Raw genomic sequence first — 18,390 nt, forward strand, 5'->3', positions numbered from 1 at the left:
GCCATAAAAACACATTATAAACAAAGTTAGGTTCATTCTCAGGACACCCAGGAGAAGGCTTTTCTCTACATGTGGCTAAAAGACAGTATTAGGGTTTTATCCCTTTTGGAGCTGGGTTGTATAAGAGGATAGAATATGGTAAAGACAAGGATAAGAATATTGTTTTATATATTTGCTGAAAGTTGAGTCATTCTTTGGGGACATTTTATAGTGGATGGTAGTTGTCTTTGGCATTTTACCCACTCGTCTTTTTACCTCTCTGAATCCTAGTTACCTTCTTGCCAGTCAGAAACAATGCACTGCTGAACACTAGTGTCTTATTGAAAGTTCAAACTGTATCTGCTGTACTCCAGAGAGTACCACATTTTGTTTTTTTATTGACCTGCACCATCCTCCTTTTCCAAGTTTTGTTAAAACTCTCTTAGCTGAATCTCAGCTATTCTAGGACATGACAAATAAAATAAAAGTGTATGAGTAATCAACATCCCTCTTAGTTCTTTGAAAAATATTTGAATTAAAATTTTTTAAGAGATCATTCTCTTTCATCAAAAGTGAAATTTAAAGTCAACCATGTAGGAGGGATATCTTGAATGAGATTGAGAATATCTATAAAATGAATAAGATCCTGGAACAGACCAAATGTTACTTCTCATGACCTCTAGGGTCAGTTCTTCTGGGCTGTTCTTGATATTTACTTGTCCTTTCTTTCCCTCATTTCTGAATGTGGAATTTCTCTAAAATTACTATTTTTTCTTCAAATCATGCACCAACAGTGAAGTAGGTGGGAAGATGTGGGACTCCAGGTATCATCAGACTAAACAGATATTTGTAAATTAGGAATTGATAGCATTCAAGAATAAAGTTCTGTGAACTTAATTTGCATAAATATTATAGTAAATAAGCATGTAAAGTAAAAGAAAATGAAGAAGCCAATATTCAGTGTATTAATGTTATAATAGCATTAGTAATAAATCAAGGTAACAATAATAATATAACATATATATCCAAAATACAATTTACAGGTTGTAAAATGTGAGTATGTTCTAATTAGTGCCATGCATTTGTGCTATATATCCTAAACCACTTATATGTATTCCTAAGTTATGTCACATGTTCACCTTTGGAACTTGTGGAGCCATTTTGCATGCAAGAGCCAGAATATGTTTGACCAACAGCCACTCATGCATTTGTCTAAGCTTGTATTTCACAAATACACACCATTCAAGGACCAACATCACAATTTTGACATAATGTTGAACATATTTACCACCACAGTGGGTAAATATTATGCTTTCCTAAGTCCAAAAGTCACCGTTAAACTCTCTATTACTATACTCTCTGTGCCACACCTATACAGTGAAATACAGGATCTTCAAAGTCCACATTCATGAGGACATTTCATAATTATAATAGACAAATGGCAAAATATTGGTAATAAAATAGATTTTAACTGCCAAAGTTTACTTATGGTTTAATTAGCACAGCTTAAAGCAAGCAAATTAAAAACAGTATGAGGTTCATAATACTGACAACTGAATATCATTTCATTTTCTTTTGTTATTCATTATGTATGTTTGAAAGATTTCCCACCTATCTTAACTTATTGTGAGTGGTATTTTATAGCCTATATGGACTCCCTCTTTTGATATTAACAATAGCGACAAACTTCTAGATATTTCTTTTGTATAATTATAATGAATAATTAATTAGTAGTGAAAGTCAATAATGTTAAATCAAACATAGCAATAACATCAATTTATCACTAATAATTATATAGCAATAACATTAATTTATTATTAAAAATTATCTAGCCACAGGCAACACTAAAAATAACGACTTTAAAAAACCAAGCAAACTGTTGAAGCTGAAATGGTCAAGCAATATTTCTCAGGTGTTATTCTTTTCATCTCTTACTTGCTGGTTTGGGCTTGTCTGTGGAGAATGGAGGGAAACACATGGCATATTGATGAGCACAAATCATAAAAAAAATAACTCTTTAGCATTTGTATTTACTTATTCTTAGTTTTAACGTCTCTCCTTAGCTTGAGCTTAAACTATTTTCTTTGAGCACTAATATATCACTGTCAGCAAACGCATTATCAAATTGCAAAAATCTAGTAAGATACATGCAATGCACATAAAATTTAAAGCAATCCATATATTTGAGAAACAAGTACACTGAGTCTAGCTTCTTCATAATTTCCAAACATCCATACAACAGAATAAGACACTCAGGTGGCTATATTAATGCCTCAGGGTGCAAATTAGAGGAACATTTACTAAAAGTATAAGCTTAGGTGGTAGTTGGAGTAAAGTACAGTGGTCATATGAAGTAATGAAAACAGCCTCATGAGATTTCTTTCTTTCTACTGATATACTAGTCTATGATTTCTATAAATAATTAGATCACTCCTGAATTCTATTATATTTTTCCTCCAAGAAACTATTTAAATCCTTATTATCTGATTATCTCAGAAGAAAAAATGTTTCACAGAGTTTGTCTTTTGGAATGATTATTAGTAAGAGATGGGATTCTCTTAATGGCTGAGGTGGGTAGGATTTCTATCTTAGAATTTTTATTGTAAGAAAATTTTGATTCTAGAGGAAGTTTAGTGATTCAGATGTGAATTGATTTGAAGACTCAGAAGTTTTCTTTTTCCTTACAGGACAGTCTTCTGAATTGCAAGAGTATGTGTTCTTTCTTTCTCACATGAACTAATGAGAGATGGAGTGTTTTTACTTTAATATTGTATTCTGTTGATCATTCTTTAAGGCAGACTTTAAAGTTATGTAACCATATCCCTCTCTATGGAGCTCTCATGAAAGTAAATTATTCCAGCTAATTTATAAATAGCAGAAAGTTTCAGGCTTCAGTGATTTTAAGATTTGAGGAAATGTGCTTTAAAAATAAGATTAAACACTTAAGTATATATCAATGCATTATATAGATTTTCTCATGAATTACACATAAGCTTAGGTCAATCACTCTTAAAGTTATGCTATTCTAGTTATTATGATTTTATAAAAATATATTGAGTATATCTTTAGTAATTCACAAGAATTCAATATCTTAGAAGTTATGGTACTAAAGTCTACACACTTCCATGAAGATGTACATGTGTGTGTGCATGAACACACATGTGGGTACCATATAACATACAATGAGACATAGAAAAAATATATAAAATACCTATTTACCTGTTTTTTCTATTGGGACAGCTTTTACCTGCTTGAGAACTTTTTCTTCTGTGATAGGAAAAAATGTTAACACAAGTAGAAATTTTGAATACATCAGTGATATATTTCAACCATGGTATTTTGTATTCTTTTTGAAAAAAAAAAGCCAATGCCAAGAAAAACTTGTTTCCTCAATAAAACAGCAAATAATATCTTCTATTCAAATTGGATCAAAGCACAAAAAAAAAAAATCTGCCCAGCTGAAATGTCCTTTGCAGCTATCTTGCTACAGAATTTTCCTAACTTAAAATGTTCCCTAACGTGCCAATATAAACCCTACTTTGCATTCACTGCATTTCACTGTATTTATCTGCCCAAAGGTACTGCTTTATAAAATATATTTTCCTTTTTTATTATTAAATTAGAATAGGAAGAAGCAATTTTTGATCTTCTTGTGCCAATGCCTCCCTGGGAACCAAGGAATAGCTAGAGAACCCAAATTTCTCACAGTGTGAAGCTGGGGACCAACAAAGGTGATACATTTGTGAGATGTCCCCTGTTCTCAGCGATTTTTCATAGACAAAGACGTTTGGGTCAAAGTAAAGAGGTTATTGCCATGATCCTACGTGAAATTAAATGTTTCCAGTATTTCACACTGGGTAAGAATCAACTGATCAAATATCCTAAGTGGAAAGTTTCACTGGATAACAGAGAATTTAAAGAGCATGATGGTGTAAATGAAGTAAAAGATAGTTGTTCCTACAAGACAATGCATTTGATGTACGTTCAGAGACTAAAGCCTCTCACTTCTCTTTATTTCACCTCAAAATGGATAATATTTGATAATATTTGGGACATAAGAAAGTAACAGTGTTTCATTTAATTAGAAGGTTCTATAAGTTGTTTCTAAGGTTCTGCTTTTGTCAATACCAACAGCTCTTCTTACCTCTCCACATTCCAGCCCTGCTTTCTTTATTCCTATATTTTCTGTTGTTGGTGTCTCATTTTTTTTTTTTTTTTGAGACAAGAGTTTTGCTCGTTACCCAGGTTGGAGTGCAATGGCGCGATCCCGGCTCACCTCCGCCTCCTGGGTTCAAGCAATTCTCCTGCCTCAGCCTCCCGAGTAGTTGGGACTACAGGCGCGCACCACCATGCCCAGCTAATTTTTGTATTTTTAGTAGACACAGGGTTTCACCATGTTGACCAGGATGGTCTCAATCTCTTGACCTCATGATCCACCCGCCTCGGCCTCCCAAAGTGCTGGGATTACAGGTGTGAGCCACCGCGCCCGGCCCTCATATATTTTTAAAAAGCATAGGCAAAACAAATCAAAGAGACTAAAACCCATTGTATACATATTTTCTAGAGTACAATTTATAAAAGTAAGCAAAATTTCCTAAGCTTTGTTGAGAGAAAGTATGCTTTTCCTTTTTCAAAAATTCTGGCCTAACTATAGTCACAACATTGGATATATAATTCAGCCTGTAATGAAGAATAATATTCTACAGAATAATTGAGGCTTGGGTAGCCTCAAAACTAAATTCATGTTTAATTAGCTGAAATACAAACTCGTTTCTATTCTTGAATAAAAATTAATTCATAACCTTGTTTTGATAAATTATGTATCCTTTTTTGTTTTTTTAAAGCAGAACACATTAGCTCACTTTTACTTTTCACAAAATGCAAGACCAGGAATAAAAAGAAAAGAAGAAAGGGAAGGAACAGTGAAGAAAAGAAAGAGGCAGGAACAGAAGCAGGGAGAAATGCTGATTTCTTCAGCATTTTTGGGATTTGGAGAGTCTGAAATGATTGTATTTAAATAAGCTGATCTGAATTACAAGTCTGATTTGCCTTGCCCAAATCAGAATAAAACAGAAAGTATAGAGCCCGTTCATCAAAGTGCTGGGTGATTGCTTTTGTGCAAAGCTAACTCTCTGATGGGAAGTGAAGAGTGGCTGTTTAGTTACATCTTACTGGTTAAGTTCTCAGAATAAAATATAGTCTGGGCTGGGTGCGGTGGCTCACGCCTGTAATCCCAGCATTTTGGGAGGCTGAGGCGGGTGGATCACGAGGTCAAGAGATTGAGACCATCCTGGTCAGCAAGGTGAAACCCCGTCTCTACTAAAAATACAAAAAAATTAGCTGGGCATGGTGGTGCGCGCATGTAGTCCCAGCTACTCGGGAGGCTGAGGCAGGAGAATTGCTTGAACCCAGGAGGCGGAGGTTGCGGTGAGCCGAGATCGTGCCATTGCACTCCAGCCTGGGTAACAAGAGTGAAACTCCGTCTCAAAAAAACAAAAGTCGGAAGATGACTAAAATTGGAGATGGATGGTCTAGAAGCTGCTGACTTAAGACCTGCACGGTCCCAAATAACTTTAGATTTGGCTCTAAACTCTTCCTTCTGCTAAAATTAGAACATTAAGAGACAATTTGATACTACAAATACCACCTGCAAAATACCTGGTTTACCATGAGAAACAGTCTTTTCTGGTTTCACTATGTCTTGTTCTGAAAATAATAAAATAAAAATCTTTTTAGGTATTTAGAAGCTGGGAAAATAACTGGCAGATTTTAGCAAATGAATCCAGAAGAAAGAATATTCTGAAATCTTCTTAGCATCCTTGTTTCTATGTAAAACTTAAAGGTTTTAGTTCATGAAAACAATATGGCAAAAAAGTCTTATTTACAAAATTTTCTAAACTATAATTTTCAAAGCACAGGCTGTAATAAAGCATAAATATAAAAGCACAGATTGAAAATATGTGATTTTGAAAACGTTTCAAAATTTTCTTGTAAAAAACTCTATATAAGTATAAAAGATGAAATGAGTATATACATACTGTGTATTTGCACTTTTTCAGATACAGCTAAAAAAATAAATAAATAACAGATTAAATTACCTGCAAAATGAAGCATTTAACAATAACCAATATAATTTGTTATTGTCAATAGAACTAGGCATAACTAGCTTTAAATGGTATTGGGTTTCTGGTTAAAGAAAAGTAAAACTGGCAAAATTTAAAATGCTTATATCTGGTAAAACACATTCGCCTATAGTAAATAAATATCAGGAAAATAAATGATAAAATAATAATTAATCATAATAATATTTGTAATGTAACAAGGCTGTTATGAGCCTTGATATATTGTAAGTATATCACAAGAGCAACTATATTCAAACGTATCATCAGTTGCCCGGTAAGTTCTGGTGAGAATTCAGGGGCTGTGGTAGTATTGCATATGTGTCTAGATTTCGATTCTTGATTTATTGATATTGAAGAATCTTGCTAAGTAATCTTTTATAATGAAGAAACAGCTACCATAGAGCCTAAGGGTTTTTTTTTTTGAACTTGCCTCAGGTCAATAGCTAGTTGGTATCAAAGCTAGGATTTAAACACTAAATAACAAGGTAAACTTGAAAAGGGCACCCTTTTTTTAGGTCAATGCTACCTTCTCATAAAATAATAGCATTTTAGGGACAATCTCTTAATGGGAGGACCCAGGGTTTGATGCAAATCAGACGTGGGGCAGACCCCGAGCTCCAACATTTATTAACTTGAAAATCTTGGAAGAATAACTTATTTTCTGAACTTGATCTACTGAACTCCTTCTTCAGATATTGAGTATAGATAATAATTGCCATGCTGTTTGTTTCTCATAATGGTATGATGAAAGTAAAGATCCTATGCTAGTCCTTAGCTCACAGTAGATGCATAATAAATTTTTGCTTTCATTTCTTTCAAACCACAATAGTTTATAACCCTATGATTTTATAATTCTGATATGTTACTGGAAATACACCAGAATTACAGAAATAAAGTCATAAGTTAAACATGATTATAAATAATTTCATAAAAATGTAAGAAATGTCTCCAGAAACCTGAAATCTCTGTTGAGATTTATTTAAGGCCATTTTCTAGATGTATTTGTCTAGGGAATATTCCCATTCTCATCTAATCCAGTACTATAAAATCGTGTTGAGCCATAGAGTGGACAAAATAATGAGGAACTGGGAGACTCTGTGCATGTCTCCCTAGTGAGATGTAAGCCTCTTTTAATACTTAATAAAATAAAGGTAATGTCAGCCCTGAATCTATATAAAATAAAGCTCATGTTTCCTAGTTTTGTTTCCTTTTTTACTTGAGGCTCTGAGGGAAAGAAAAGGGAGAAAATTTAAAACCTAAAAAAATGAACTAGAATACAAATTAATTTTTAGAAATAATTTCATTTTGCTATTATAATTGGGAGGCTGAGGCAGAATTGTTTGAACCCAGGAGGTGGCAGTTTCAATGAGCCGAGATCACACCACTGCACTCCAGCTTGGGTGATGGAGTGAGACATGGTCTCAAAAAACAAACAAAAAAAATCGACCAAAATTTATTCCAGCTTTATGCTTGTTTTTCAGTGATGAACGATTAAACACAATACAGAAACATGCTTTGCACTTGTCTGTCAAGTTGTTGCTACAGCTAATTCTTTTAAATCTACTTTTTTCCAAGATGATTATTGTAGGAAATAATTCCAAAGTCAACATAAGATAAATTATTTTAACACAAGTTGGAAGAAACTCTCTGAAATAGGTCTAATTGGGTACTTATGTGATTTAGAAATTTAGATAAATAGTGTGATGGCTCAGTTGTGTTCCCCCAAACAATCTGTTGAGTCCTAACCCCCAGTACCTCAGAGTGTAAACTTATTTGGAAATAGGCTTGCTACTGATGTAATTAGTTAAGGTAAGATGAGGTCATGCTAGAGAAGGGTGGGTTCTTTATCCAATATGACTATTGTCCTTATAAGAAGAGGAGAAGAGACACAAAGAGAGAAGATGATCATGCAATAATAGAAGCAGAGATCGAAGCCATACATCTTCACTCCAAGGAACACCGAAGATTGCTAGGAAACACCAGAAACTAGGAGAAGCAAAGACGTACTCTCCTCTAGGGGTTTAAAAGGAAGTGTTGCTTTGTCAACACCTTGATTTTGGACTTTTAACTTCCAAAATTGTGAGAGAGAAAAATTTCTATAGTTTTAAGCAACACAATTTGTGGTATTTTCTTTTAGCCATCAGAGTAAACTAATCAATTTTGGTTTAGGAAAGTAGGTGCTGCTGAAACAAATCCCTATATTTATGAAAGTGATTTGAAATTGGGCAATGGGTAAAGGCTAGAATAATTTTTAAGCACTTAGTATAGAAAGCCTAGATTGCTTTGAAGAGACTAGTGGTAGAGATACTGACATGAAAGTTTATTCTGATGAGGGCTCAGAAAGAATTCAAAAGAGATACAGAGAAAGCTCTTGTCATTTTAAATGATATATTTCTGACTTAGTCCATTTTGTACTGCTATAATAGAATATCACAGATTGGATAATTTATATAGAGCAGAAATGTATTTCTCATATGTCTAAAGACTGCGAAGTTTAGGATTAAGGTATTAGCAAATCTGGTCTCTTGATTAAAGATGGTGCCTTGCTGCTGTGTCTTCCAGAGAGAAGGAATGCTGTGTCCTTATAGGGCCAAGGCAAAAGGGGAAGACAGCCAACTTGCTGAACACTGCATGAAGCCTCTTTTAGAACTGCCTTGTTCCCATTCACAAAGGAGGAGTTTTCATGGCCTAATCACCTTTTAAAGGCTCCATCTCTTAATACTATTACATAGGCAACTCCTAAATTTTGAGAAAACACATTCAAATCATAGAGATATATAATACTATAAGTAGAAGTAGAATGTTGCCAGAAATAGGAATTTTAAAGATGAGGTCTCAGAAAGGAAATGAGGAACATATTATTGGCCACTGAAGGAAAGGTAATATTTGTTATAAAGCGGCAAGAAACCTGGTTAAATTGTGTTCTTCTGTTAGGTGGAGGGTGGACGTGGTAAGTGAACAACTTAAAAATTTAGCTAAGAAAGTTTTCAAGCAAAGTATGGAAGGGGCAGACTGATTTCTCCTTGTTGTTTATAATAAAATGTGAAAAGAAACATACACATAAATTGAAGAAGAAACTGTTAGTCAAATTAGAACAGGCACTTATTGATTTGAAAAATTCTCAGCCTAGCTAGACAGTGTGCCATGGAAAGAGAGCCAAGGATGTGGTTGGACAAATTTTGCTAAAGAGATTAGATGTATGATTCATGGAGCCACTTCAATAGAAGACAGTAATAGAGATGTGGTTATCCAGGAAAGATCTGTGGAGGACCCTCTTATCTAATGGCTCACATGCCCCATGAATTGAATGTGGGACTAGTCAGGTTTTTAGATTTTTAAAAATGAAAAAACAATGCCAGCCTGGACAAAAAGGGACAGAGACATGATAAAATGAAGGAATAATGACTCCAAGAGAAGAGCCATGAATTCAAATGCCTGGATTGTTGGGACTTCCTGTGGCAGAGAAGACAGGGCTGTCAGCTCACTGAGCTAAGAGGGCAGGGCCAGTGTCCCACCAGGCACAGAGTACAGAGCACTGAGCCAGAGAGAATATTCTCAGGCTTTGAAATACGCTAGGTTTTGGATTTGCATAGGAACCAGGAACCCTTTTCATTTTCTTGCAATTTCTTCCCTTTAAAATGGGAATGTCCATCTTATACCTGTCTCCTCATTTTATTTTGGGAGTAAATAATTCGTTTCATATTTTCACAGGTTCACAGAGAAGAGGAATTTTGCTACAGGAAGAATCATACTCCAAGTTTTGTATATAACTGATTTAGATAATGAGATTTGGAACTACCGATTGATATATAGATGAAATTTTGAACTTAGAACCATGCTAGAATGGTTAGGACTTTTAGAGATGTTGAGATGGGGTAAACATATTTTGCATTTATGGAGAACATGAATTTTGGGCCAGCCAGAGAGTGGACTGTAATGGATTTAACTGCATCTCTTCAAAAGGTATGTTTACATCCTAACCTCGAGTACCTTAAAAGACGACCTTATTTGTAAATAAGATTATTGCAGATGAAATTTGTTAAGATGTGGTCATAGGACAGTAGAGTGGGTACTTAATCCAATATGACTGGTGTACTTATGAGAGGAGAAGGGTTTAAAGAGATAGAGACACAAAGGGAGAAGGTTTCCATTTGATGATGGAGGCTAAGATTGAAAGTGATGCATCTATAAGCCAAGGAACACCAAGGATTGCTAGAAAACACTACAAGATGCAAGGAAAGTTTCTTCTCTACAAATTTCATGGAAAGCATGTCCCTTGTGACACCTTCATTTTGGACTTCTACCCTCAGAACTGTGAGAGGATAAATTTCTGTTGTTTTAAGCCACCCAGTTTGTGGCATTTTACTACGGTAGCCCTACAACAATAATACAATTATGAGACATTAAACAAAATTTTAACTGTGTTCAGAATCAAACAGTTGAAGTTCCCTTTTAAAAAGTTTCTTCTGCCTACTGTAGCCTTCAGAAATACTCATCTGACTCAGAAGCCTCAAAAGAGATTAGAATGAGAGCAGATGTTTTGCTGATTGAATGTCTGTGTCCTACAATAACAGGAGAAAATTTTGGTTTTGTAGGAGTCAATTCAATTAATCAGTTACTTCTTCTGAACCATGTAAATTTCTCAGAGACTTCACCTACACAAATAGAATTTTTTTTCTAGAAATGGGTAGCATAGAGAAATGTATATTTTGTTAGTTTTATTTTTTTAAGTTGGTCAAGGATAAAATTTGATATAATATTTGTACTAGGACATGACATTTGCAAAGATATATTGTGCTATTTATTATAAACATGGAAAGCATATATGTCTATAAATAAAATATACATACGTGGTTTCTCTTCTTTTTTTCCTTGTAGTTCTAAAAATACAGATGAATATTAGTAACAATGATTATAGAAAGATATTCATCTCCTGTACTCCTGCATATTTATTTTTGTATAATTATTTTCTATGTTATTAATTGGTTTTCAATCTCATAATAACTTTGAAAAGTTAATGTCATATTAACTAATGATTGTGGCAAGTTAGTACATAAAAACCAAGATTCCCCAATATTAACCCAAATAAGAATTATTTTAAGGGCCAGGCATGGTGACTCATGTCTACAATCTTAGCACTTTGGGAGGCCAGCCAGGTGTATTGTGCATGGCTGTAATCCCAGCCACTCAGGAGGCTGAGGCACAAGAATCATTTGAACCTGGGAGGTGAAGGTTACAGTGAGCTGCGATTGTGCCATTGCACTCCAGCCTGGGCAACAGAGTGAGACTATTGAAAACAATTTTTTTGAGAAAAATATGGAAATGTGAACTGAGATTTTTAATGACAAGGTAAGGAAAGATACTTCCAATGAATAAAGGATGAAGGAAAACTTTGGCATAGCATTTTCTCAGAAATACATTTAAGAGAATGTCTACATTGTCTACAGATAACAGTTAAGCCTCTGAATTTAAGCAAAATATTCAACATGAAATCAAAAAAAAATAACAGCATGCATTTAAGGTTTGTTTTATGTATGTGTGTACATATATACTTATTTGTTTATTGAGCATGCATATAACATACGTGGAGGTTTAGGCTTGACTTCTTTGCCTAGAAAAAATTAAAAAGTCATTAAAGGGTGAGTCATAAATGCTTATTAAATTGACTTTATTAAATATGATAGAATATTATATATTTGAAAATAAAAATCAAATAATATAGACCCCACCTATTCTTTTTTATTGAAATGCTATGGAATGTGGAACTTGTGGCTAAGTTCTTTAGTGCAAGATTGGCAAAGTTTTTCTGCAAAAGTCAGATAGTATATGTTTTCAGGTTTTCGGCCATATGGTCTCTTAATTCTTCAATTGTGTGACTATAGAAGTAGCCATTGACAATAATGTAAATCAATTTGAGTGACTGTATTCCCATAAAACTTTATAAAAACTAGTGGCCAGTCTGTGGGCTACTTTGTCAGCCTCTGTTCTATTCATAGTCAGTTTTTATTTTCCCTCTTTTTTGTATCAAGAAATATTTGAATAGTTAACACTTTTCTATGATTCTGTTTTCTTATAAATGCCATCTAGTACCTGTCTGTCACTGTTAAACTCAATTTTTTAAGGAATATTATCTTTACTTGTTTTTTCTACTTCTCACTCCCATTTAATCATTAATTCATTATAATTTAGTTTCTAGCTCTACCATTCTATGTACTAGACTTCTCTGTTCACAATTGCCCCCTACTTGCCAAGACTAATGAACACATTCGACCATACTGATCACTTTCCCTTTCTTTTTAAATGCCTATTCACTTGGCTTTTTGAAAGGGTAAACATAATATAATCTACTGTAATGGGATAAATATTAATACTGCCTTCTTTTATTTCAAAAATGTCCTAGTGATTTTTTTTCTTTTAGCAAAGATAGCATAACAAGGGCCTAATTAGTCTTCATACTGAAACTAAGGAAAACTGACAAAATACACAAAACAATGGTTTTAAAGATATTGAACATCAGACAACAAAGAACAGTGATACTTGAGTGATGGGGAAACAGATGAGACATGCCCTGTGATTACTTCCACTTAGTGCTTGGAGAAAGTTACAAGGCCTTAGTGCAGCAGTGCGTTGCCCAACAACTCAGCCTAGGCAATTCGCTGAGTTTATAAGATGGAGCTGGCAGTCTGGAAAGGCCAAGACAGTTAGTGATCTCGGGACAGAGTAAAGTGGAGTAGAGACCAGCAGAGAAGAGGAAGAGAGTTCTTGAGATGAGTGGAAGGTGCTTTAAGTCATCAAAATATCACTGAACAGCATATGCATACGAAGAAACTACTTAAGGCCAAAGAAAGAAAAAATGGAAAGAATTCTAAAGCTTTATAATAAACTTTGAAGTTCAATAGTGTCAATCTTCCAACTCTGTTCTTTGTCTTCAGTAGTGTGTTCACTTCTTTGGGTCTTTTTGTATCTACATAAATTTTATATTCAGCCTTTCAGTACACACAAACTAATTTTCTGGGAATTTTTCGTAATTGCATTGACGCTATAATCAATTTGGGAAGAACTAACACCTTTGCAATTTTAAATCTTCCTATCCAAACATAGTGTCTTTCTATTTATCTAGATGTTCTTTGACTTTTTTCATCATGAGAGTTTAGTCTCCTCACTATTTTCTTTCCTTTTCTTTCTCTCTTTTTTTTTTTTTTTTTTTTTTTTGCTAACCTCTGTTTAGGGCCTAGCTTAGCTGTCTCTTTCTCAGAAGCATTTTTTCTGATACGGTAGAATTGCTTACTCCCTTTATGTGCTAATTTTACTTGGTAGATCTCTTTATCATTATATTAATCATAATCTATTGCAAATATCAACTTAAGTGAATACCTTCTCTTTTACCTTGTGAGATATTTGAGGAGAGATGTCATGTGTATCTATTACTGAATGAAGGGAATTGGTACAATGACTAATACATGGTGATAAGATAAACTCATTATTTTTTGTTCATTAGATAGACAAATGAAACAAGGTAAATAAATGGAGAAATTGAGCAAAAATGAATGTAGAAAAATGTATAAATTTAGGCATTGTACTAGAACATAAAATAAATGTTACAGTTACTGCATAGTTTCTTTGACCTGGGTTGCAATTTTACCACTCAACTTTCTGATATTCAGGCAATAACAAAAAGCACAAATGTTAAACAATTTACAATGTTCTTAAGATATAAATTCTTACTTTGTTTAAGAGAAGCAGAGCAATCACTGGTAATTCTACCTGAGATAAATTTGTTTCATGGTTTCTCAGAAAAAAAAGTTGTATAATGTAAACAACAACCTCAGCAATATTTTTACCCTAAATATGTAATTTTTTTATAGAACTCCACTTACTGTCTTAACATGCACCAGAAGTACTAATCAGAGGAAAGTTACTTTGGGCCCAGTAATTGTGATTTAAGGACATAGCTGTGTGTTCTGGCTAAATGTAAGGATAAAATCAGGGTTATAGAGATTCTATCCAGTGGTATTTTAAAGGATAAATGTTTGTATTTCTTTCTGAGAATGTAACACATGTATTGACATAATCCTCCAGGAAACAAGAACAGAAACACCAAAAAACTGTAAAACACATGTTCAATTGTGAGAAATTATGTGTTCAGTTGTGCTCTTAAACCCCAACCACATTAAGAAAATGAAATTTCATTTTCTTAATGTGGTTGGGGTTTAAGAGCACAACTGAACACATAATTTCTTAATAGTTCTATTAAGAAACTGAACACATAATTTCTTAATAGTTCTATTCATTTATAAAACCAAGTTGTGATAAATACAGGACAAATGTCAATTCCCACAAAACTGTATAATTATAAAATCTGGGTTTCAGAGTTAGTTGTCCACATGCCATCTCCTATTTCAACATCATTAGCATTGACATAACATCTCTCTAGTTATTCTGCTGTTATCTTTACACTATCTCTTACAAGTTGACTTCTGTCTCCCAAAATATATGTGGAAGTCCAGACACCCAGTATCTTATGAATAAGACCTTGTTTGGAAATAGAGGTTTCGCAGATACAATTAAGAGGAGATCATTAGGCTGGACCCTAATACAATATGACTAGTGTTCTGATCAAAAGAGGAAAAGAGATGCAGATATGGACAAACATAGCGGGAATGTAATATGAGGACACACAAAGAGAGCACTGTGTGACAACAAAGGCAGAGACTGGAGGATGGGAGTGATGAATCTACAGACCCAGTTTCAGAATTTATATAAGTATCCATAGTCAGGCGTCTATAATGAACCTGTCTATATAGTTTAGCCTGTTAACAATTCTAGCTCCGCAGTCATTACTGAATAATGTCAAAAAGGATTTTACATAATCTTCTTTATATCAAATTTCTCTCTTAAGATAATAATTGCTTAACAGTGATTAATGGTCAAATAATTTCATTTAATAATCTTTCTTATCCACATGTCTGTAAATGAATTTAACATATTTTAAAAGATATTTGTCAAATTACTATGCTAATTCCTTCATAAAAAAACTTTCTGTGTTATATTTATGTTAAACTTTCTAACTATCTCAACAATGTAAGAGAAATATATCAAAAACCAACCCAAAGTGCCCTAAAGCCTACATATTATGGGGTGGTTTAGAAATTTCATTGTAAAAGTAGAAAAAGTAAAATTTCCAAATACAAGTAAGTAACTGAACTTTCATGAATGTATTCAGAAAATTCATAATTTGGTTAATTATACCACAGAAACTGCCTTATTATTGGATCAAATGAACAAATTAGTCCTGTTCTCCAATAGAGATTTATTATGTTTTAATTTTGTTGAGACAATATAAGTGATTATCATAATATTTGACATTTGTAAAATTTATAAAAGTAGTATTATTTGGAACATATAAAGATCTTCATTGGAAAAATTTTTACTTGGATAATCTTATAAAGACTATCATTAAATAAGTCCATTAAAGTTTAATACAACATAATACTTTGATATAAGAGCAGTAGGACCTTACACATTTTTATAATGAAAAATGAAAGGATTTAAAACTGAAAGGATCCTGGAAATCATCTGGAATATTTTTTTATGATAGGCCGCAAAATCAATTGTCTTGTTTAAGTCATTTTTATTTAGTGTGTTTGTTTAGCTCTATCTATTGGCATTGTGGTATGTGTTGTTTCTAGCATGCTATGAAATTGGCTTATAAATAATAGAACACTCATAAATTAAAAAGACTATATTCAAAGCTTATTAGTTTGAAGCATTTGGAAAAGGGGAATTTGGAAAAGAAAGAGTGTATAGTTAAAAACTAGCTACAATTAAAGAAAATTATTTGTAATTAACTTTCTAAAAATGGTCTATTACCAAAACAAAAATTTCTAAAGGTATTGATTTGCTAAATTACCAGAAATTTTTATTTTCAGTTCTGCAATGTATTTCTTTTGAAAGCTACCCAGATTCACGTAACTCTCCTTCAGCATTTTTGTCAGCTCCTATTAATTTTTCTCCTCTGATTATGACTGCTGTGGTGGTCTGATGCTAAAGTGTTTTTTCCTAGAGGTCTGTGGAAGCAGTGTTTTCTCCAAATATAGCTTAATTATATGCTGTTGGTTATCTGCAATGTGTAATCTCATTTTGGCTTTTGGTTTTTGACTCTTAAATTGCTTAGTAGGGTTTTGGGGGTTGTTGGGTACCTGCCTAACTCCACTCCTTTTGGCCTCTGGATCTTGATTTTTGGTTTGTGTTAACCCTTTTGTCATGGTGTGCTAGAGGCAGTGTCAATGGCCAAGTTTTATTTTGTCCTGTGCTGATGACAGGGTGGTGTGCTGCCTACCCTGAATTCATCATGTCCCTCAGTAGGACCTTGGTGGCTGGTGCATTTGGAGTCAGGGAAATTGTAGCCAGTTGGATGTTTTGGCCTGGATCAGAGTGGAAGTAGGTGGGCACTTATTGGCCCTTGAACCCCTTTTTAGCAGTGTGGGAACCAGAGATTAGAGGCCAAGAAATGGGTTTATAAAAATAACTTGTCTATGGATTATGTGTGTTTAGCTGCTGTGGTCTTGGTTTGTAGTAATTAGCTGTACAAACTCTACTTTTCCCTTTTAGAATTTAGGTCAGGTTCAAAAGTCTCTCCAATATGAAAATAAATATTACTCTTCCCCAGAAAGGAAAAACATAGTTCCCCTATTTAACCAAGAGACTTACTTTTGCTGAAACTTGGAAAGAAGAATCCCCTGAAGATAATTTACAACCAAAATGGGAAGGCCTTTACCAGGTGTTATTGAGTACCCCCACTGCTGTTAAACATCAGGGAAAACCTAGCTGAGTACCTCTGCCCAGGATTAACCTATGTCTTATGAGTCACAGGTATAAAAGGAGGACACCACCACCTACATCTATGAACTTTTGGGGGTCTTCTGCTATTTAAAGAATCAACATCTCAGTCAGAAGTGGTAACACAATGCTGTGAGTGGGAGAGGGAGCTTTAATTTTTCTCTTCTGATTGTAGTACTTCTTTTCTATCACTTTAGCCAATCTCTTGGGAAACATCTCTTCTGTCTTTGATGGGTATAGAGGCCATGCTAAGGCACAACTGAATCACAATGTCACTGTTCATCCTATGTGCTCTCCTAGTTACCATGATCCAGTGTGGGTGAGAACATAACTGTATAGTAAACATTTCAATAATTATTGCATCAGGAAATTATCTTCACGGTTGCTGGATTTGTCATCAACAGTCCCTTTCAAGATAAACCATAAGATAGACCTCACTATCCTGGGAATGTTGATATTAATTAGGTCTGGGGTAAAAACCAGGTGAGACTTGGGAAGTCTCACTACAAGTTTCATTTCTCAAGTCTCACCTGGTTTTTACCCCAGACCTAACTAGCCATAGTGGCTGGAATACCCAAATCCCTAATGAACTCTTGCCACTTAATGGATTACACCTGATTCCTCCTGCCACCATTACCTGGACCCAGAAAATTGGGTAACTGTATTTCCAGTGCAAGAATGAGCCTATCATTTGCACCCATTGTTGTGTTGTTGACACAATAGCTGAAGCTTCCCTGTGATTCTTCAATCCAACTACAGTTGACAAGTTCCCAAGGCTGCAGTGAGGTAAATGGGATTCCACTTGTAAGTGAGGAGACCATATACAGTGCATTCTTCCAAATCACAAGATACAAGGAAAAAAATCACTGCCTAGTCTGAAAAGGTGGGAGTACCTCCCACTTCTGAAAAATAATGATTGTTCTTGTACCCCCATTGGAAGAGGGAAAAATATTTATATAGAACCAACTTGGAGGCAAATGATAAACATCACATCCTGTAGGGCTTTTGCTTCTGCCCCACTGAGCTCATTTTTGTTTCTGGTAGTGAATGGGAAAATGTCACACACTGTAACCTCTAGGAACTTCCCAGGGAGCCACCTGTTCTCTTAGGAGTAGCTTTCCCCTATACATCAAAAACTTGGAACAGAGGTGAATGTACATTGTGCAGTGTTGTTCCTGCAGGGGTAACTGTCTGTTATTCCATAAGATCCAAGAATACCAGAAGTAAGCTAGCAATAGGATTGATTCTGGCAGGAATCAGGGCAGTGATAGGACTAGCAACACCCTGGGAGGCTTCCTCTGCTATAAGTCAATCCTAAGGAGCTTGACTCAAACCCTAGAAACTTTAGCCACCAACACAGATCAGGCATTAAAGAGAATTCAAGTGTACTTAGGAACTTTGACAACTGTAGTTTTTGATAAAAGACTAATGTTGGATTATTTACCAACTG

At 34.4% G+C, this 18,390-nt stretch overlaps 1 protein-coding gene across 50 annotated transcripts in view; it reads right to left on the reverse strand.

The window, feature by feature from the left end:
- The window catches only part of TRDN (triadin), a 415,209-nt gene that overhangs the window by 64,925 nt on the left and 331,894 nt on the right, over positions 1-18,390 (reverse strand). For 26 of the 50 annotated variants that reach the window (XM_078370045.1, XM_078370044.1, XM_078370046.1 and 23 more), the window contains 6 exons: positions 11,686-11,712; positions 10,952-10,981; positions 6,018-6,044; positions 5,638-5,685; positions 3,199-3,246; positions 1,915-1,932 (listed from right to left, as the gene is read on the reverse strand). In XM_078370045.1, coding sequence (XP_078226171.1) covers positions 1,915-1,932; positions 3,199-3,246; positions 5,638-5,685; positions 6,018-6,044; positions 10,952-10,981; positions 11,686-11,712 — 198 coding nt within the window. The remainder of the gene's footprint in view (positions 1-1,914; positions 1,933-3,198; positions 3,247-5,637; positions 5,686-6,017; positions 6,045-10,951; positions 10,982-11,685; positions 11,713-18,390) is intronic. The other 24 variants (XM_078370040.1, XM_078370033.1, XM_078370025.1 and 21 more) reach the window with 8 other exon arrangements.

The sequence above is a fragment of the Callithrix jacchus genome, chromosome 4, assembly GCF_049354715.1.
Source record: "Callithrix jacchus isolate 240 chromosome 4, calJac240_pri, whole genome shotgun sequence".
NCBI classification, from domain to species: Eukaryota; Metazoa; Chordata; class Mammalia; order Primates; family Cebidae; genus Callithrix; species Callithrix jacchus.